This window comes from Cnephaeus nilssonii (assembly GCF_951640355.1).
Source record: "Cnephaeus nilssonii genome assembly, chromosome: X".
Lineage (NCBI taxonomy): Eukaryota > Metazoa > Chordata > Mammalia > Chiroptera > Vespertilionidae > Cnephaeus > Cnephaeus nilssonii.
This window is the reverse complement of record NC_137071.1, coordinates 130,751,363-130,773,007: the sequence shown is the minus strand read 5'-3', so window position 1 is coordinate 130,773,007 and position 21,645 is coordinate 130,751,363. Positions and strand designations below refer to the sequence as shown.

The 21,645-nt window shown below is 45.2% G+C and overlaps 2 protein-coding genes across 4 annotated transcripts in view; one reads left to right on the top strand and one right to left on the bottom strand.

The window, feature by feature from the left end:
- The window catches only part of CASK (calcium/calmodulin dependent serine protein kinase), a 293,487-nt gene that overhangs the window by 101,809 nt on the left and 170,033 nt on the right, over positions 1-21,645 (bottom strand). Inside the window, 1 exon segment of the mRNA XM_079765497.1 lies at positions 2,933-3,035. Coding sequence (XP_079621623.1) covers positions 2,933-3,035 — 103 coding nt within the window.
- Positions 8,259-16,480, top strand: GPR34 (G protein-coupled receptor 34). Of its 3 annotated transcripts, none has more exons than XM_079765853.1 (3): positions 8,259-8,323; positions 9,107-9,202; positions 13,610-16,480. In XM_079765853.1, exon 3 carries the CDS (start codon positions 13,713-13,715, stop codon positions 14,829-14,831), a length of 1,119 nt encoding a protein of 372 aa, XP_079621979.1. In that variant the 5' UTR covers positions 8,259-8,323; positions 9,107-9,202; positions 13,610-13,712; the 3' UTR covers positions 14,832-16,480. The 3 variants fall into 3 exon arrangements, with proteins under 3 accessions (XP_079621979.1, XP_079621981.1, XP_079621980.1); XM_079765855.1 differs by lacking the exon at positions 8,259-8,323 and adding an exon at positions 8,379-8,640; XM_079765854.1 differs by lacking the exon at positions 8,259-8,323 and adding an exon at positions 8,650-8,967.

Below are 21,645 nucleotides of genomic sequence, written 5' to 3'. Positions count from 1 at the left end.
CTGAGCCACACCGGCCAGGGCAATTTAAGCTTTGCTTGGTGCCGCAGCGTCGTCATTGTGGGTGTCAGTGCAGGAAGGGCTGAGAAGAGGAAACCTCTCAGGAGTTTCAGGGGGTGAATTTGTTCAGTCTTGAAAGGCCGCTGTGCGTTCCCAGGTTTGGAATGGGATGGACCTCTTTTGTTCTGTTTGGGCTTTGTTTCTTTTCTCTCTGCTCAGTCCAGCTTCAGCTTCTAACTGGCTGCATAAAAGCTGTTATGCACTGGAAACTAATTAGCAACCAGTACCTTTCATTTCATAACGACTTCCTGAGTGCCTAGGTCCCCGACAACCGCAGGAGGTGCTGTGGGCATAAGGGAGGGACGGCCGACTGCCCCGGACCCTCCCAAAGCGTAGTCTCTGACCTGGTTACAAATTTCGGCATCAATGCAACACGGCAATATGGCAGAGGAGGAGTAAGTTACCCAACGGGATGGTGAACTTCAGCCTGCTGTTGAGACGAGAGGATCGCTAGCCCAGGTCAACACCAGCAAGTTAACAGATAAAGTGGCAAAAGGCAACCCAATCAGGGGCGCAGAGGCGCAAGGTATGCCAGCCTCACTGAGAGTGTCTGTTTCTTTAAAAAAAAAAAAAATATATATATATATATATATATATATTATTGATTTCTTACAGAGAGGAAGGGAGAGGGATAGAGAGCTAGAAACATCGATGAGAAACACTGATCAGCTGCCTCCTGCACATCCGCTACTGGGGATGTGCCCGCAACCAAGGTACATGCCCTTGACCGGAATCGAACCTGGGACCTTTCAGTCCGCAGGCTGATGCTCTATCCACTGAGCCAAACCAGTTAGAACAGTCTGTTTCTTTTTTAGTACAATTTTTAAAATATATGTTTATTGCTTTTAGAGAGGAAGGGAGAGGGAGAGAGAGAGAAACATCCATGATGAGAGAGAATCAGGGATCGGCTGCCTCCCGCACGCCCCACACTGGGGATGGAGCCCACAACCCAGGCCTGTGCCCAGAATCGAACCGTGACCCACACATGTAAATGGCTTTCACTGTATGATACGGGACAGATACAGGAGAAAATGCCTGTCTATTTAGAGGACAATGTGGTAAAACGATGAGTTAAGGACTAAGTGATGACTCCTGGCTCATGGGCAGAAGTGGTCTGTGTTGCTGCTGCTGCATTGATGTTTTAGTGACAGTGAATGAGATGTCGCCTGGGGAGCTCAGCTGGTGACAGCACTGTCCCGACACACCAAGCTTGCAGGCTCGGTCCCCGCTCAGGGCACCTGCAAGAACCAGCCGAAGGCTCAGGTCGCTGTGGCTCAGTGGGCTGAACAGTGTCCTATGCACTGACAGGTGGCCGGTTCCATTCCCAGTCAGGGCACATGCCCAGATTGTGGGTTTGATGCCCAGTTAGGGTGCGTGCGGGAGGCAGCCAATCGATGTTTCTCTCTCTCATAAAGCTCTCTCTCTCTCTGTCGCTCTGTTTTTCTCTCTCTCTCTCAAAGCAACAAAAACATACTTAAAACAAAACTTATTAAAAAAAAATCAACCAATGAATGCATGAATGGCTGGAACAACAAATTGATGTTACTCTCTCCCTAAAAATCAACAAATAAAATAAAAAAGAAATGAAATAAAGTATCTTGTGCAACATTATTATTTTGATATTTATCATTGGTCAGGTATTTGAATTTACTATAAACATTCTTGAAAGATGACAGGTTTGAAAAGGTGCTGCTGTCCTAGTTTGGCTCAGTGGATAAGAGTGTTGGCCGGTAGACTGAAGGGTCCTGGGTTCAATTCCGGTCAAGGACACATACCTTGGTTGCAGGATCCCCGGCCCTGGTTGGGGTGCGTGCAGGGGACAACCAATTGATGTGTCTCTCTCACATCGCTGTTTCTCTCTGTCTCTTCTCTCTTCCTCTCTCTCTAAAAATCAATGGAAAAATACCCTCGCGTGAGGATTACCAACAACAACAAAAAAATGGTGCTGTTGATATTTGCCATGTTTCGTTTTGCAAAACGAAGGAACAGAACTAAAAACAGGACGGCATCCTGAGCTGGAGCCATTGAAAGGACTAAACAGAAACCCAAATACTGGAACCTGTAATTAGCATCCACCTCTGTACACTAGTAAAGTCAGTCTCTATTTTAGCTTTTCGTCGTTTTCTGGCCTGGGAATTTTCTAGTTATGTTTTGCTTTGGCTAATAATAAAATTAGTCTGCACTCACATCTGCTTGCTCTTCCCAAATACACAGATTAGGGCTCGAGCAGTACTCTGACAAATGGAAAAAGTAAAACAGCATGAAATGAAAAATTAGCCATCGGTGTATGCCTGAAAGTACATAATCCACACATTCTTTATTTCACTTCGTCTACTCAGTTCAACCTTAAAAGTCACGTTGCCTCAAATATCAACTTCTTCCAACATTGTTTTAATCTCTGTATGTAGGGTCTCTTCTCTGTTAGTGCTAGGGTTACAAAGAATAAAAAGCCTATCCCGGCTGGTGTGGCTCAGTGGTTGAACGTCGACCCACGAACCAGGAGGTCACAGTTCAATTCCCGGTCAGGGCACATGCCCGGGTTGCAGGCTCAATCCCCAGTGTGGGGCGTGCAGGAGGCAGCCGATCTATGATTCTCTCTCATTATGGATGTTTCTCTCTCTCTCCCTTTCCCTTCCTCTCTGAAATCAATAAAAATATTTTAAAAAAGACAACCTATTCATAAGGGACTAAAATTCTAGTTAAGACTACAGAGTTATTAAATTCAAAACTATACAATGGCACTTTTGGGGTGGGAGTGGGATAGAGTGGAATGGGGTATAAAAGCATTGAAGAGAGGCTAATATTTAGTTTGAAAGTTTTACATCAGCCTAAAAGTGACCGGGTTTCAAAGAATATTTTTGAAAAGTGTTCTTACCTCCAGCTACAAGTCCGGACTCTCCTAATTGAATAGCTACCCCGAAGCCCCCAAGTTTAACAGGTGCTGAGTTTTCCTTTGAGGCGAGGAGAACACAGTGGGGCTGAAAGAAAAACAGACAAACAAACACACCAGAGATGAGGATTAATTTAACATGAACAAGAACAATTCAATTTACACAAAACCGAGTAACATGACAATAAAGTAATACATTAGAAACTTCTGGAATTATTTTGGGTACTTGAATTATTTGTCTTATTCTCACTTCTAGCTGACTTCTCCAAAGACTTACCTGTTCTATCTAATATTTTCCAGGAATTATCTGCTTCCAAGATTAGGGTATGGTGCTAAGAATTACTTAGGATTCTAATCACTGTGCTGTGCACTTGAAACTAATATAATATTGTATGTCAACTACAATTAAAAATAAATTAAGCCCGATGGGTGTGGCTCTCAATGGTTAATCGTCAACCCATGAACTAGGTAGGAGGTCAGGGTTCGATTCTGGTCAAGGGCACAGGCCCGGGTTGCGGGTTTGATCCGCAGTGTGGGGTGTGTAGGAGGCAGCCGATCCATGATTCTCTCTCATCATTGATGTTTCTCTCTCTCTTCCTCTCCCTTCCTCTCTGAAGTCAATAAAAACATATAAAAAATAAATTTTTAAAAAAGGAATTACTCAGGAAGCACAGATGCTTAAGAAAGATATATATTTTTTTGCCCTTTTCATGTAATGTTCTCTTCCTTTGAGTGACAGTCTCCATTTGTTTAAGGAAAAAATAGCTTTTACACCTTGTGCTTCAGGGAATACTGATGGCCTATCTTTGTCCACCCTCCCACCATCCTCTTTCTCTTCTTGATTCATGTCACCCCTAAGTAAGAAGAGTCCGATCAAAGGACTGCAACTGAGCCTGGCGCCTAGGGAATGCCCTGCTCTTGCTAGGCCCACCTTCTCCCCGGCCCCGCCCCCTCTCTCTGTGGGAAAGGGGGGTGAGAAACCAGAAGTGGGAAAGGAGACACTCGGCCTGTCTCTAGAGAAGAAACTGGAAAAAGACCTATCGATTATATCAGAGTAGTCTTTCAGTAGAAATTCCATGACTTTGATCATTTTACTGTACCTATTAAGAGAATGTCTTATTTTGAGGAAATATATAAAGAGGTAGATAGAGCTACATGAGCTACATGAGAGTGAGAGACTGGGAAAGATAAAAGAAAAGTGGGAAAATGTTAACATACGGGTAACCTGAGTGAAGAGTCTGCAATTCTTTGTACTAGCCTTAGAATTTTTCTGTGAGCCTAAAATGATGTAGAAACAACCCTACCCTATTTTCAAGTCACTCAAAAGAATTCCTGTGGTTATGCTTTCGATTTGTTACATGGTGAGCTCAATTTGTTTCAATTAGATGTTGACCTAATTTGGTATTTTAATTACGTAAAACACTAGTGGCCCGGTGCATGAAATTCGTGCATGGGGGGGGGTCCCCTCAGCCCAGCCTGCACCCTCTCCAATCAGGGACCCCTTGGGGGATGTCCAACAGCTGTTGCCCTTAAAACCCCTCCTCAGCCCCATCTTAGGTTCTAAACCAACAGTCGGACATCCCTCTCACAATCTGGGACTGCTGGCTCCTAACTGTTCACCTGCCTGCCTACCTGATCGCCCCTCACTGCCTCTGCCTGCCTGCCTGATTGCCCCTAACCCCTCTGCCTTTCTGATCGCCCCTAACTGCCCTTCCCTGACAGCCTGATCTCATCCCCAACTGCCCTCCCCTGCCGGCCTGATCTCGCCCCCAACTGCCCTCCCCTGCCGGCCTGATCTCGCCCCTAACTGCCTCTGCCTTGGCCCCCACCACCATGGCTTTGTCCGGAAGGAAGTCAGATGTCCAGAAGATGGCCAGTTGATCCGGTCTAATTAGCATATTACCCTTTTATTAGTATAGATGTGCATAGTTCCAAGTGAAAACTGTAAGCAAATACCATTCAGAGAGGTTTAGCTTTTATCCCCTCTCCTCATCCCAACCTCTCCCTTCTCATGGGTGGCTATTGGTATCTAGAGATTTTCAGGGAGGTTTTTAAAAAAATATTTATTGTTGAAAGTATTACATATGTCCCCTATTTCCCCACTGACCCCAGCTAGCATGGAATTTTGTTTTTATTTTTTTAATATATATTTTTATGGATTTCAGAGAGTGTGAGAGAGAAACATCCATGATGAGAGAGAATCATGGATCGGCTGCCTCCTGCACGCCCCACACTGGGGATCGAGCCCACAACCCTGGGCACCTGCCTTGACCAGGAATCGAACAGTGACCTCCTAGTTCATAGGTCGATGCTCAACCACTGAGCCACACTGGCCAGGCTTTTGTTTTTAAACAGAGACATCTGTGTGCTGATGGGAAAGATTCGTAGAGAGGGAATACATTTCCAGGAGAGAGAGGGGGTGGGACGTAATGCACAAGTGGGCTGGGTGCAGGGGCACCTGCGGATGCAGACAGATGTGGATGTAGAAGATGAGGAAGTTCCCTTCTGAGCACTTCTACTTTCCATTTACTTCGAAATAAGAAGTGATCATCAAGTGGGAGTGGGAAAGGGCAGGCGGCTGCTGGCCGTGTGAGGAGAGCGAAGGTGTGAAAAGGATTTTCAAAGAACAGGAGCGTGAGCTGACTAAGGCGGTTGCCCTCAAACGATACCATCAGCATCCCACAGCCTTGCTGGCCCCGCCCCCGCAGGCCCCGATTCATCAGGTCTGGGACGAAGTCAAGAACGCGCGTTTGTAACAAGCTCCTGAGTGACGCTGATGCCACTGGTCTGGGAGCCATACTTTGAGAAGCACCGGGCTCGGGAAATACAGCAAGACTGGCAGCACATGGCTTCACTTGAGGTCTGTGGTCATGGATCGGAAGTGAGACCAATCAGCGTGATGCGTATTTGTACCCCGCAGTCCTCCTTCTGCCTGGCCCAGTGGTCGGCAAACTCATTAGTCAACAGAGCCAAATATCAACAGTACAACAATTGAAATTTCTTTTGAGAGCCAAATTTTTTAAACTTAAACTTCTTCTTCTTTTTTTTAAAATATATTTTATTGATTTTTTACAGAGAGGAAGGGAGAGGGATAGAGAGCTAGAAACATCGATGAGAGAGAAAGATTGATCAGCTGCCTCCTGCATACCTCCCACTGGGGATGTGCCCGCAACCAAGGTACATGCCCTTGACCGGAATGGAACCGGGGACCTTTCAGTTCGCAGACCGACGCTCTATCCACTGAGCCAAACTGGTTTCGGCAACTTAAACTTCTTCTAATGCCACTTCTTCAAAATAGACTCGCCCAGGCTGTGGTATTTTGTGGAAGAGCCACACTCAAGGGGCCAAAGAGCCGCATGTGGCTTGCGAGCCGCAGTTTGCTGACCATGGGCCTGGCTGAATTTAACCAGGGTTGGGATTTAGATAAAGAGAGGACCGTGATATCAGTGAATAGAGGGCACCAAATAAGCAAACCCATTTATTTCTTCATTTTTATTTTTATCTTTATATAAATAGATGCTGGAAGCCAATTCCAGCATGTCATAATTGCAAGAGTTTCATCAAAAGGTTGATGGAACTTGGGGACTCAACAAGGGCTGAGTCACATATGTTATCGCCTGCTGGAATGGATAAAGGCATTTCCCCAAACCTGGGAAGGATGATTGCTTGCTGCCAGACAGCTCAGGGTATCTCAGACTACATGTTATTGCCTCCTGTTGGCCAAACACCTGAACAGCCAAAGGCAATTCCCCAATCTGACAATGCTTTTGTATACAAACCCTGGCCTTTGATGTGTGTATCTCCACCTTGTCTTAGGACAAATTATGTTAATAAAAAGCAAGGGATCCTGAGACAAGGAGAACTTAGTTTCTTTAGCTAAGTCTTTCTCTGACTCCCTATAATGCCTTTCAAAATTATGTTTCGTCTCTGGACTCTTATTTAATTTACGCACAGCCCCTTCTCCAGATTGCTGAACCCTTCTAGATGCTGAATCAAGACCCCCGGCGTTAAATAGAAACCTAAGATGCCAACAAAGGAGGAAAAGAAAGGGTGAGGGGAAGTGAATATATAAGAATGAGGTAAGGCCTGGCCATTGTGACTCAGTGGTTGAGTGTTGATCTATGAACCAGGAGCTCATGGTTCAATTTCGGGTTGGGACGTATGCCCGGGCTGCAGCCTTCATCCCCAGTGGGGTGGGGGTGGGGTCTATGGGAGGCAGCCAATCAATGATTCTCTATCATTATGTGCCCTTGACTGGAATCAAACCTGGGACCTATCAATCCGCAGGCCAATGCTCTATCCACTGAGCCAAACCAACTAGGGCTCAATGCTTGTGTATCAACAGTCCATATAAGACACAGCCACACAGGTAACTCTAAGTCAACTTATACTCTAGCTCTTCACAGTCGGTCATCAACAAACCTTATGAAACCTGATGAAATAATGATACCACCCTTCATGGCCTTCTGGTTATCTACAAAATAAAGGCCACATTCTGGACCTTAAAAAAGAAGGAAAAGAAAAAAAATTGTTCCTCAAGAACCAGTAGCTCTTGTGAACTACCATTTACATTTCTAAGAATTATCAGGAATTCATCTCAACATTGTCACAGCCCACAACATGCTCTAATGAGCGCCAATAACAGTTGTATCATGAGAAAGAGCCTTCTTAAATTTAAAAACTTGAAATCTTGAATTAGCCATAGTGACTAGCATTTAATTATACTCATTAAATATTACTTTGCTAAAATTATACATTTCAGGATATAAAATGCACCGACAGAAAATTAACTTCTCAAAATTGTGTGATCAGATGTAAAATTAATAAAGTGTTATATTCATTGCATTACATATAGTACGACAGCACAGGTGTTATTTGGTGATGTGGGAGTTTATGTGTTTACCTCTGTATCTTTATCTCCACTATTACGCTTTATAAATAACAACACGTTTTAAAGGGGAAAAAGTCCACGTAGCATATTCTGAAATAGAAGAAGCCTGTTTCTAATGAGAACTTATAAAGCTCCTTTCTTTTGAGGGATAAGGAAAAACTTTCCCCGGTTGCCAAGGTGAAGGTCTTCCTTCACCTAAAAGCCAGAAATCATTTCCTAAAGTGAAGTGTTCGCTGAGCTGAAAGGTAAAGTTGCTGCGGAGTGGCGGAGCTTTTACATATTCTCACAAGAAGTCTGAGGGTTGTCATACTGAAAAAAGAAAGAAAAGGAAAAAAAAAAAAGCCTGTTACCACACACAGACAGAAAAAAAAAAAGAAAAAGCAGAAAGCCCTAACCCCGGCCCCTCCGCCGGATGCAGGAGCCGAGCGGCCAGAGTCTGTCTAGGGAAGTGCGGGCTCAGTGCCTTCCCCTCCGGAGCCTGAGCTGTGAGTACCCCGATTTCCGCCCCGCAGACCACCCTTTCTTCTGCTTCAAAGCCGCCTCCCGGTCACACCTTGCTTTTAGAACGACACCCTGGGTCCTGAGCTGGCCTGTCCTCGGTGTGCACTGCCGGGAAGACTGGGAGATCTGCTGGAATCGACTCCCAGTTGTTTTCCTCGGCGGCAGGCTTGATTTCCAACGCGTTATGATTTTTTAGGATTTCCGATGATAAGTGATCTTGAACTTATTACCTTTATGAAGTTCTGCTGTCTGCCTAGTTTCAAGGAGAGCGCTTTCTTTATTAGGCTGTTGCTATTTTATGGTAATTACTAGATGTATGACATTTTGACTTTTGGGCTTCAGAGGTAAATAAGGGGACTATTAGAGAAAAGCAAAAGCAAAATGCACTTTGGTTAATTCAATGAAGTTGAAAAAATGTTTTTTTAGGCATAGTTAAGTTTATAACAAAACCTAATATACTACTAATAGTATTTTTAAAAAAATCCTTACCCGAGGGTATTTTTCCAGTGATTTTAGGGAGAGTGGAAGGGAGAGGGAGAGACAGAGAGAAACATCGATGGGAGAGAGACACATCGACTGGTTGCCTCCTGTACAGGCCCCGACCAGGGCTGGGGAACCTGCAACGGAGGTACGTGCCCTTGACCGGAATCGAACCTGGGACCCTGCAGCCCTTGGGCCGATGCTCTAGCCACTGAGCCACACTGGCTAGGGCTACCAATGGTATTGTTTCCAGAGTAACATGCTTTCCATTTCCATTCTGCACGCAGCGATGAACGCCGCTTCGGAAGCATGGCCTGAAGGACTCGGTCGCCCTCACCATGCGGTCAAGCCACACGCGGGGTTAGGCTGCCGCCACCAAACAGGTATGTCCCGGAACACAGCCACGCGGCGTTCTCACCACCACGCAAACCGCATTGAAAAACTTGCTCCCTGAAGGCCACGGGGGCACCTGCTGGGTTCACGAAGCTCCTACGCGAGCCAGGCGGAAACGCTGGCAAAGGCCGGGGGTGGCGGTGGGGATAACACAGCGGGGAACACAGGGCTGCGAACCTTAGGATTTGCCAAGTAACAGCATCACGAAACACATACTTCGTCAAACAGCAACATATGGCCTTAAGAACAGAGCGTGGTTACATATCAGATGTAACTCGACTGACACATTGTAAGGGAGGCGAAAAGCAGCCACTCGATTTAAAACAGAATTTAGTCTGTTAATTTGTAAATAAAAGACTGGGCACTAGCCGCCTAATACACACTGAGTGGCCAGATTATGATGATCTCTGAACGCATAATAATCTGGCCACTCAGTGTAAGTATATATATATATGTATGGATATATATATATTAGAGGCCCGGTGCATGAATTCGTGCATGGTGGGGTCCGGCCAGCCTGGCCAGGGGGAGGGGACATGGGCGGTTGGTTGGCCTGCCTGCTGGTCGAACTCCTGGTCGAGGGGACAGTTTGCATATTAGCCTTTTATTCTATAGGATATACACTGAGTGGCCAGATTATTATGCATTCAGAGATCATCATCATCTGGCCACTCAGGGTATGCTTCTAAATGATGGCTACTATTACTAGTTAAACAAATGCATCGCTTCTGCTTTATTTTATTTAAGCTGGAAAATAAAGCTAACCAGAGAGGTTTATTGGCGATCTTGTCCAACTATCATTTATTTTATTTGCAGGTCAGAGCTAGGCAAATGGTCTCGGGATATGTGTTGTGTGCTAGCAGCTTTCTAGAAACATCTTGATTAAGGCTATCAGGCCTAGAAATAAGTTGGCAAAGATATGTTCTGGGGGAAGGGCTGAACATTCTGACAAACGATTTGTGATTCTGTAAACTCTACTTATTACTTGCTATAATGGACCTAGCAAATAGAGAGATGAATACCTTTTCTAGAGAAGTAAAGCTGGATGGCATAATCTCTTCTTAGGATTGTGGATAATGTAAAGGGATCATGTCAAAATACTGCTGACAGAACTCATCATTGACAAGGAAAATGCTGGCCCTGGCCGGTTTGGCTCAGTGGATAGAGTGTTGGCCTGCAGACTGAAGGGTCCTGGGTTCAATTCTGGTCAAGGGCACATGCCCGGGTTGCGGGCTCGATCCCTGGCCCCAGTCAGGATGCATGCTGGAAGCAACCAATAGATGTGTCTCTCTCATATCAATGTTTCTCTCTCTCTCTCTCTCTCTCTCTCTCTCTCTCTCTCTCTCTCTCCCCCCTCCCTCCCTCCACCCTGTAAAAATCAATGGAGAAATATCGTTGGGTGAGGATTAACAACAACAAAAACGCTGACCATATGCGCTTAGGAGGAGAGAGGCTTGGTGCAAAGGATCATGGGCTCTAAAAGCTAGACATGAGTCCCAATTTGGGCGCTGCCACTTCAGATGTGTGTGGTCAAGGGCGAAGAGCGTAACCCAGGCGTCCTCAAACTATGGCCCGCGGGCCACATGTGGGTGTTTTTGCCGCTTTGTTTTTTTTACTTCAAAATAAGATATGTGCCGTGTGCATAGGAATTTGTTCATCTTTTTTTTAAACTATAGTCCGGCCCTCCAACGGTCTGAGGGACAGTGAACTGGCCCCCTGTTTGAAAAGTTTGAGGACCCCTGGCGTAACCTCTTGATCTTTCATGACCTCTTTTGTAACACCTACCTCTCAGGCTTCTCTAAGGATTATGCAAATGAAGTATCACGACACGCTGAACGCTGCCTGGAGCATAGCAGATGCAAAATAAATATCAGGCAGCGGCTCAGCCATCCAGCTCTAGGGCTCAATTCTGTATGCGCCTCAGAATCCCCCAGGAGCCTTTAAAGGAAACCAGGGCCCGGAGCCCATTCCAGGCCAATTAGGTCAGGTCTGCGGAGGGAGCCGGGCGAGTCTCCATAAAGCTTTCCGGGGGGCTTCTAGCGCGCAGCCGGGATGGGAACCACTGAGCGCATCTCTGGTTCTCGCCCCGCTTTCTGAAGACATACAGTCCTCCTCGCCCTGGTCCAGCACACGCATCTCCGCATCTCCAGGGACAGGCGCCTGTGGCCTTCAACTTGCTCTGACATGACCAGACGAGCAGATCGCCTTGGCCGGTGTGGCTCAGTGGATAGAGCGTTGGCCTGCGGACTCAAGGGTCCCGGGTTTGATTCCAGTCCAGGGCACGTACCTTGGTTGCAGGCTCTGGTTGGAGCTCCTGTCGGGGGGCAACCGCTCGATGTGTCTCTCTTTGCTGTTTCTCTCTGTCTCTCCCCTTCTTTTCCACTCTCTTTAAAAATCAATGGAAAACTATCCTCGGGTGAGGATCAATAAAATAACGTATTTTCCGGCGTATAAGACGACTTTTTAACCCAGGAAAATCTTCTATACGCCCAGTCGTCTTATACGCCGGAAAATATGGCACTAACATAGAAAGACACCCCAGATCTAGGAATTCAACCCAAGGGGTGCGTGTTTATTGCTGCCACATCACACTGCTGCTATGGCAACCGGAGCTGATTGTAATTGTGCAACTGTGTTTCTGTTAAGTCAGCTAAAGCCCTTCCTATACTCCAACAGTTGACTTTAATATCCACACGGAGCCCTTTCCATAGTTTTATACTAAATCCCCTCTGTCATCCAACATTCTTTATTGTACGAAGCACTGGGTGCAGAGAGGCAAACAGAACAGGCTTGGGCCCTCGCTGGGATGGAGTGTACCATGTAGCCTGGGAGGAGGAAAAACGATAGCTTCAAGTCATTGCAGCTCCCCCTATCGGCGCCCCCCCTCCTGGCTAGCCGGCACCATCAGCCTCATGCTTGGCAGCCTGCCCTCCTTCCTCGATGGCCCTCTCTTTGTAGAATTTCCTAACACAGAAGCGTGCTGGGAGTCTCTGTCAGCTTGATGCAATTTGTCCTCCTGCTGTGGAGGCGCACAAAAGCCTAGACCCCATCCTCTTGCCTTCCTCCCTCTACTGCCCTGGACTCCGGAAAGAGACTCCTGACCGAGGATTACACAGCTTCCTCTTCGCACTTCCCCCTCCACGGCGATAAGGGCCCCCTCCACCCCCCAGTGGAACGGTTTCTTCTTGAGCAGATCGTAGCTTGAGTTAAGAGAGGCTAAGTTCTCCCAAACATTGTTCTTTGTGGAAGATGCCAAATCAGGAAATGAAGTACTGTCGTTCCAATCCACGCATTGTTTCTCTTTTTTAAAGAAATGCAAGTGCTACTCCACCAAGGCAGTCACCTGGTTGGTTACCCCACCTGGCACTCTTTCTTTCTTTCTTTCTTTCTTTCTTTCTTTCTTTCTTTCTTTCTTTCTTTCTTTCTTTCTTTCTTTCTTTCTTTCTTCTTTCTTTCTTTTTCTTTCTTTCTTTTTTTAAAATATATTTTATTGATTTTTACAGAGAGGAAGAGAGAGGGATAGAGAGTTAGAAACATCGATGAGAGAGAAGCATCGATCAGCTGCCTCCTGCACACCTCCTACTGGGGATGTGCCCACAACCAAGGTACATGCCCTTGACCGGAATCAAACCTGGGACCCCTCAGTCCGCAGGCTGATGCTCTATCCACTGAGCCAAACCGGTTTTGGCATCTTTCTTTCTTTAAAAAAATATTTTTATTGATGTCTGAGAGGAAGGGAGAGGGAGAAGGAGAGGGAGAGAAATACCAATGATGAGAGAGAATCATGGATTGGCTGCTTCCTGCACACCCCCTACTGGGGATCCAGCCGGCAACCCAGGCATATGCCCTGACCGGGAATCGAACACTGACCTCCTGGTTCATAGGTCGGGGCTCAACCACTGAGCCACACCGGCAAGGCGTGATTCTACTATATTTTTGCTGCTTGTTTTTGGTACCATAATGCTGCTACATACATAGTGTACATTCTCAAAATTTTCTTGCAATGTCTAAAAACAGTCATTTATTATTGACTAGAAGCCCGATGCACGAAGATTCATGCTAGAATGGGCCTTCCTTTCCCTGGCTGCCGGCACTGCCTTTCCACTCCAGCCCAGCCCTGGAGCCGCCTCTTTCCGCTCCGGCCCCGCCTTCCCACGCTGCCCAGAGGCCCTGAGAGACCGGGGGTGGGGCGGAACACCTGCATCATCGCCATGGCGCCTGTGTATGCAAATTAACCACCATCTTTGTTGGGTTAATTTGCATACTCACTCTGATTGGCTGTGGGCATAGCGGCGGTACGGTCAATTTACATGTTTGTCTATTATTAGGTAAGATGCTTGCAGTTAAAGTCACTTCTTCAAACAACAAATGAATCCATGTTTGACATTCTGTTGCAGGACGAATCTGAAGCCCTCACAGAAGCCACACGCGAGGAACATGTCCTTTGGGACCTCCACCTTTTGATCCCGCCAGGAGACAACGAGACGTCACACCGTGACCATGACGACGGCGACTTCAGTCAGCAGCTGGACTTCCTGTCCCCAGGGAGCCTGCGTCCTGACCAACCACAGCGCCCCATCGCCACACAACTTCTCGGGGGCGCCGAATGCCACCAACTGCCCCATGGATGAGCACTTGCTCTCTCGAGTGCTCACTGCCTTCTACTCGGTGATCTTCCTCGTGGGGTTGGTGGGAAACATCATCGCCCTCTACGTGTTCCTGGGGATCCACCGCAAGAGGAACTCCATTCAGATCTACCTCCTGAACGTGGCCGTCGCAGACCTCCTGCTCATCTTCTGCCTCCCCTTCCGCATCATGTACCACCTTAACCAGAACAAGTGGGTGCTCGGCGTGGTTCTCTGCAAGGTGGTCGGGACGCTCTTCTACATGAACATGTACATTAGCATCATTCTGCTCGGGTTCATCAGCTTGGATCGCTACATAAAAATCAATCGGTCCATACAACAGCGGAAGGCGGTAACGACCAGGCAAAGTATTTACGTTTGCTGTACAGTATGGGCCGTCGCTCTGGCTGGATTCTTAACTATGATTATTTTAACCCTCAAGAAAGGAGGCCACAATTCTACAATGTGTTTCCATTATAGAGATAAACTGAACGAGAAAGGAGAAGCGATTTTTAATTTGGTTCTTGTGGTGATGTTCTGGCTGATTTTCCTACTCATAATCCTTTCCTATATTAAGATCGGCAAGAACCTACTGAAGATTTCGAAAAGGAGGTCCAAATTTCCCAATTCTGGCAAATACGCCACGACAGCCCGCAATTCCTTCATCGTGCTGATCATTTTCACTGTGTGTTTTGTCCCTTACCATGCCTTCCGCTTTGTCTATGTTTCCTTACAGCTCAACGTGTCATCGTGTTATTGGAAGGAGATCGTTCACAAAATCAACGAGATCATGCTGGTCTTCTCCTCGTTCAACAGCTGCCTGGACCCGGTCATGTATTTCCTGATGTCCAGTAACATCCGCAAAATCATGTGCCAGCTTCTCTCTCGAGGGTTCCAAGGGGATTCGAGCAGGAGCGAAAGCACCTCGGAGTTCAAGCCGGGGTACTCCCTCCATGAGACATCAGCCGCGGCAAAAATTCAGACTGGCTTCTAAAGCCTTTTTGGCCAGCGCATGAAAAAGCCTCTCCATTCCTTGAAGAACGACACATTTTCCGGAACGAAACGCTAGCATTTGCAAGGCTCGGATCTCCTCCATGCTCCTATCTTATTTGTGACTAGAGGCCCGGTGCACGGAATTCGTGCACAGGTAGGGTCCCTAGGCCTGGCAGGCAATCAGGGCTGATCGGGGCCTTTCTTCCCCCAGCTGCCGGCCAGGGCCTTCCTCCGTTTTGTGCCACCCTCTGGTGGTCAGCGCACATCATAGCAAGCATTCGAACTCCCAGTCAGTCAAACTCCTGAGGGGACAATTTGCATATTAGCCTTTTATTATATAGGATATTTCATTTGCTTAATTGTAAGATATTTCAAGGAAAAGAAAAGCTTACGCTTATCACTAGATTCTTAAATCTGTGTGTAAATCTTTTCAAAAGATATTGTTAAGCTAACACTCTTTTTAAAAGTTTTACATTTTCTTTAATTTTCAAAAAAATCCTCACCTGAGGATATTCCCCTCCCCCCACTGACTTTTAGAGAGAGTAGAATGGAGACAGAGGGAGAGAGAGGGAGAAAGAGGGAGAGAAGGAGAGAGGGGGAGAGAGAGAGAGAGAGAGAGAGAGAGAGAGAGAGAGAGAGAGAGAGAAAGAGAAACATCTATTGGTTGCTTCCCTCACGTGCCTGGGACTGAAATTGCAACTGAGGTACATGCCCTTAACCTGACTCTAACCTGTGACCCTTTGGTCTGTGGGCCAAAACTCTAACCACTGAGAAACCTGGACAGGACTAAGCTAACACTTTTAACAAAGATTATAAAGTTAAGTGAAATGTATGGCTTCAACAACAGGATGATTAAAGGAAATGTCATCGTTTCTCAAGTCACTAAAGTAGTTACTTAAAATTAAGCACCTAATACTAATTTAAAGTGTGTTTAAAAGTAAGTTCAATGATTTGAGGACTGATTGAAAATGTCAGAAAATAGATGTTGATTGTCACTTAAAAAGCTTGTAATTTGCCTCTGTATTAATTGATGCCTAAACCTCTATAAGAGATGAATTGATAATAAACTTCTAATAAAACATGAAATCACCTAGTATCTCTCGCTGCTTAGATGAAAGGGAAAGAATCCAAATATCACGCAGTAAAATCAAACAACAGATGAGCTAAGAACGCGATAGCCTAGCAACAGGGCTGGACACTTAGCCAACCTGAACCGCACTTGGATAGAATAAAATGGGAGGTGTGCTCACCCTGTTCATCTGACAGAACCTCAAACACACATGTGTCAGAACATATGTAACGCCGCTCAGTGAACTCAACAATTGCAAACAAGCTGAGCGAGTGTGCGCCAGCCAAGGACTACACTGCAGCTTATTCACAAAATGAAATGAACTCCACCTGCAGCAGCACAATTCTCAAAAGCAATGTTGGATGAAACACAAACCGCAAACGGGTATGGAACATACGAAAGCAGGTATGTAAAATATAAACACATGAAACAGTGCCATATTCTTTTTAAAAAAATATATTGTTATTGGTTTCAGAGAGGAAGGGAGCAGGAGAGAGAGAAACATCCATGATGAGAGGGAATCATGGATCGGCTGCCTCCTGCACGCCCCACACTGGGGATGGAGCCCGCAACCCAGGCATGTGCCCTGAGCGGGAATCGAACCGTGACCTCCTGGTTCATAGGTCAATACTCAACCACTGAGCAACACTGGCTAGGCTTTTTGAAAAAAATATTTTTATGAATCTATAAATACACAATAAAAATAAAAAACAGACATGGTAATGTACACAATATGTATACCAACTGAGAGTTAATGGTTATATTTGGAGAGATTTAAAGCACATGTGGCAAAATGGTAATGTCTGTTAAACCTGTGTGGTAGTATATGAGCATTTTATATTATTTTTTGGCATATTTCTAAGTGTTTGAAATAGTTCATAATAATAAAGAACTCCGTAGATTAGAATTAAAAGGAGCAATTTCTGAAAATTTCCTGAATGTTCAAGAATAACTGGACAGGCCCTAACCAGTTTGGCTCAGTGGATAGAGCGTCGGCCTGCGGACTGAAGGGTCCCAGGTTCGATTCCGGTCAAGGGCATGTACCTTGGCTGCGGGCACATTCCCAGTGGGGAGTGTGCAGGAGGCAGCTGATCGATGTTTCTCTCTCATCGATGTTTCTAACTCTCTATCCCTCTCCCTTCCTCTCTGTAAAAAATCAATAAAATATATTAAAAAAAAAAGAATAACTGGACAGTAAGACCTAATAGAAAGGGATCTCATTCATCACGGACTCCCAGAGTTTAGTATATATGTTTTTGTTGAACAACTGAATGAGTGAGTGAATGGATGGAAGGATGCCTCAGACAGGGAGGAGGGGGAAGAGGTGCTTAACAGAATTGAAAAGGGGCATATTTTGTACCCCGCCCCCCAAGGCCTATATGGACATAGCCGCGTAGAACATCACACAGTTGTAATGAGGAGATGTCATTAAGGCAACCATTCTCAAAAGTGTGGCTGGCATGTTCGCCAGACACAGAACCGGACACCATTGACTGAATATGCAAAAGTTTGTCATGACAAACTCCAACGAACCATTCATAAGTTTCTCTCACAGAGTATGAGAATGACTTATAGTCAGAACACTTCTTGGAACTTCAGGTAGGCCACTGGCTAAGAAACCAATATTCAAGAGTATGAAGAATTTTGTTAGGGCTGAACTTATTTTCATGAGATTTGGCTTGTATACAATTAGTGCTCAGGTAGCTCTGTTTCAATAAGTGCACACAATTAGTTGAATAAAGACTACCAGAAACACCCATCAGAAAGGACATATGTACCCCTATGTTCATAGCAGCACCATTCAGCATAGCTAAGATTTGGAAACAGCCTAAGTGCCCATCAGCAGATGAGTGGATTAGAAAACTGTGGTACATCTACACAATGGAATACTACGCTGCTGTAAAAAAGAAGGAACTTTTACCATTTGCAACAGCATGGATGGGGACTGGAGGGCATTATGCTAAGCAAAATAAGTCAGTCGGAGAAAGGTAAATATCACATGATCTCACTCATATGTGGGATATAATGAACAACATAAACTGATGAACAAAAATAGATCCAGAGACAAATGGCAGGGGAGGGGGGGGGTTAGAGAGCAACCAAAGGACTTGTATGCATGCCTATTCGCATAACCAATGGACACAGACACTGGGGTGGTGGGGGCTTGCCCGGGCTGGGAATGGCTGGGGCAGGGCGGGAGGGCGGTCAATTGGAGAAAAAGGAGACTTAATGTAAAACTTTAGACAATACAGAATCGTATTTACAAAACAAAAATATTTGAGAATAAAAATTTACAGAAAAATTAGATGCTCAGAAAAAAGTAACATTTATATCAAGTCCCTTGTTGTGACAATGTTAACAAATACCAACCTAAACTGAAATTTAGCATTTCTGTTTATATGATTTTAAATACTGCTTTTCCCTCGGGTTCTCAAAATTATTTTTTTTATATTAGTGGTAAATATTTTATATTCTTACATGCATCTATTGTAAACATACAGTTTGAATGGTTAAATTACATTATCTATGATTACCACTAGTTTTATGAAATATTAAAACAAATACACTCATAGTTCTAGAAGCTGTCTCAAAATTTGATTAAGTGAGATGATCTCTATAAAGCCCTGCACAATGGCATTCTTAACAAATTTAAAAAGTACAGAGTTAATTCTTGCTATATTTGTGTTAAGATAAAGTTTCATAAAAAATCAACTTGCCTATAAGCTCATACCAAATCTTGTTTACCAGTAGAAGTTTCACTAATAGCCTGAATCCTGAGAATGTTTCTAAATTTTTATAAAAGAAAAAACAAAACAAAACCCATGCCACTTACCAAGTTTAAGGCTATTTATTATATATAATCTTTTATTTTGTACTTAAGCATTAGTATACACTGAGTGGCCAGATGATGATGATCTCTGAATGCATAATAATCTGGCCACTCAGTGTATATCCTATAGAATAAAAGCCTAATATGCAAACTGCCCCCTCGACCAGGAGTTCAACCAGCAGGCAGGCCGGACCCACCCATGCACGAATTCATGCACCAGGCCTCTAATATCTATATCTATATCTACATCTACATCTATATCTATATACTGAGTGGCCAGATTATTATGCGTTCAGAGATCATCATCATCTGGCCACTCAGTGTATAAGCAGGAGACACTGTCTGTACCTCCCCTGACCCAAGGTTTAGTTCTAGAAGCATATAGAACAAGGAAATTCAGAAGCGCTCTACCCTCACCTTACAGATCTCCAAAGTTTCTAAAGAACATATCTCATATGCAAAACCACACAGGGCAGACTTAACTGCCTGGCTGCTGGAACGAGACAGAAATGCTGAGTGTTGCTGGGAGTTTTGAGACAGTACTGTGGGCAGAGCTGGTTTGATGGTGGTTGACTTGCTAAGATCAGGTCCCTAGAAAAAGGAGATTCTGTTCTAGTACAAAAGGTTTTCTTTTCAACATCTTTTGGAAATGGATTTTTCAATCCTGCTGCTGTGAAAGTAGAACTAATATGATCACAACCCTTTGAAGCACAGCTGTACGGACCGGTATCCACGAGAGAAAACCAGCATGAAGTCCAGTTCTCCCAACAGGCAATCTGGATTTTGCAGAAACACGTTCACGGACTAATTATTTTTTAACCTTTTGAAATACAAATGGAAATCTATTTTCCCAGATATGAAAATATATTCTTTTTTTATACATCTTCCTTTCCAGTTCTGCTATATATGCAGATACTTTTATTATAATTACCATCACGAGGTACATATACAGTTGACCCTAGAACATGAGAGTTAGGGCATCGACCCCCTGCGTAATAAAATATTCGAGTATAACTTTAATTTTTTAAAATTTCTTTATTAAGGTGTTACATATGTGTCCTTATCCCCCCATTAACCCTCCAACTGCCCCACCCCCCTGTTGTCTGGGTCCATTGGTTAGGCTTATATGCATGCATACAAGTCCTTTGGTTGATCTCTCCCCCTTCTCCCCACCCTCCCCTGCCTTCCCTCTGAGGTTTCACGGTCCGATCGATGTGAAAATATATTCTTACCCTTTAATAAGGAGAACACTGTGGAACAGACGCAAAGAGAAACTTTTGAAGACTATTTGACCAACTGATGCTCTCAAAAGGGCTGGAGCAGGACAACTGGGAGGGAAGCTAAGACTCTCTTAGTCACGATGTGCTGGAATCTTGCAGAGTGGGGTTAAGTGAATTTTTAAAAAAGGTTCCTGAGTGCTCTGTCACATTTTCCTCCCTCAGAGAATCACCGGAAGGAAAGGAGACACCACAGAAATCATCAGGAAAGGGAAAGACGGATTAATAAATAGTGCTGCCCTTATCCTATATAATAAAAGGCTAATATGCAAATCGATAGAATGACTGGTCGCTATGATGCGCACTGACCACCAGGGGGCAGACACTCAATGGAGGAGCTGCTCCCTGGTGGTCGGTGCACTCCCACAGGGGGAGCGCCACTCAGCCAGAAGTTGGGCTTGTGGCTGGTGAGCACAGCGGTGCTGGCAGGAGCCTCTCCCGCCTCTGTGGCAGTTGGACATCCCCCAAGGGCTCCTAGACTGCGAGAGGGCGCAGACTGGGCTGAGGGACCCTTCGCCAAGTGCACGAATTTCATGCACCGGGCCTCTAGTTTTGAATAAAAAGCCAATTCATAGCCTCACTTTGTTTCTCTCTCCCTCCCTCTCTCTCTCTCTCTCTCTCTCTCTCACACACACACACACACACACACACACTCAGTAAGTGGATTAAAGAGTTACATGTAAATGATGAAACTATTAATAGGTTAAAAAATATGTAACTGACTAACTCATTAGTATGTGACTAACTTATTTGTGGATGGGAAAGAACTTTCTATTGATAAGACAATAGAAATAACCATAGGAAAAAGTGCATAGACTTTTTTTGGGTCAAAAACCATAAAAATAAAAGCAAAAGCACCAAGTGGGAAACAATTCTTCTGACATTGATGGAGAGCCTTCTGCATCAGGCACCAACAGACACCGTGAACTTGTCAAGAAACTCATGTGTTTGGTAAAAAGAAAGCACTGGAAGCTCCGAATGGAATCCGAATCCTGCCAAGTCCGATGAGGCAGAAGCATCCTCAGGGGCCGCTCGGCGCCGCATTCACAGCTGCACGCCCAGGTGAGAACAGGCCTGCGAGGCCGCTGTAGCGGCACAGACTGGCTTCGGCCGGAGAAGGGGGGCTGGCTGGGTGGTGGGGCCAGCTGAGCCAGAATCGAAAGGGAAGTTAAGTGCTGCTCGGTCCGTCCTAAACGTCTATTTTGCTTCTTATTTCCCCTCTTCAAGTTCACATGCGAGAACAGGGGAAGCAAGTGAAGTCTAGCTATTTATGGGCCTTTGCTGAGCAAGGTGCCAGCCATGAGCACGGTGACCACTGACTCTCCCCCGCATGGGGGTGGGCAGAGCAGCGGCGTGTTCATTCCATCCTGCCCAAACACATGGTAATGACTGCGATGTTGCTTTTTATTTTATTAAAAAATATATTGCCCTAACTGGTTTGGCTCAGTGGATAGAGCGTCGGCCTGGGGACTGAAGGGTCCCAGGTTCGATTCCGGTCAAGGGCATGTACCTTGGTTGCGGGCACGTCCCCAGTAGGGAGTGTGCAGGAGGCAGCTGATCGATGTTTCTCTCTCATCGATGTTTCTAACTCTCTATCTCTCTCTCTTCCTCTCTGTAAAAAAACAATAAAATATATTTA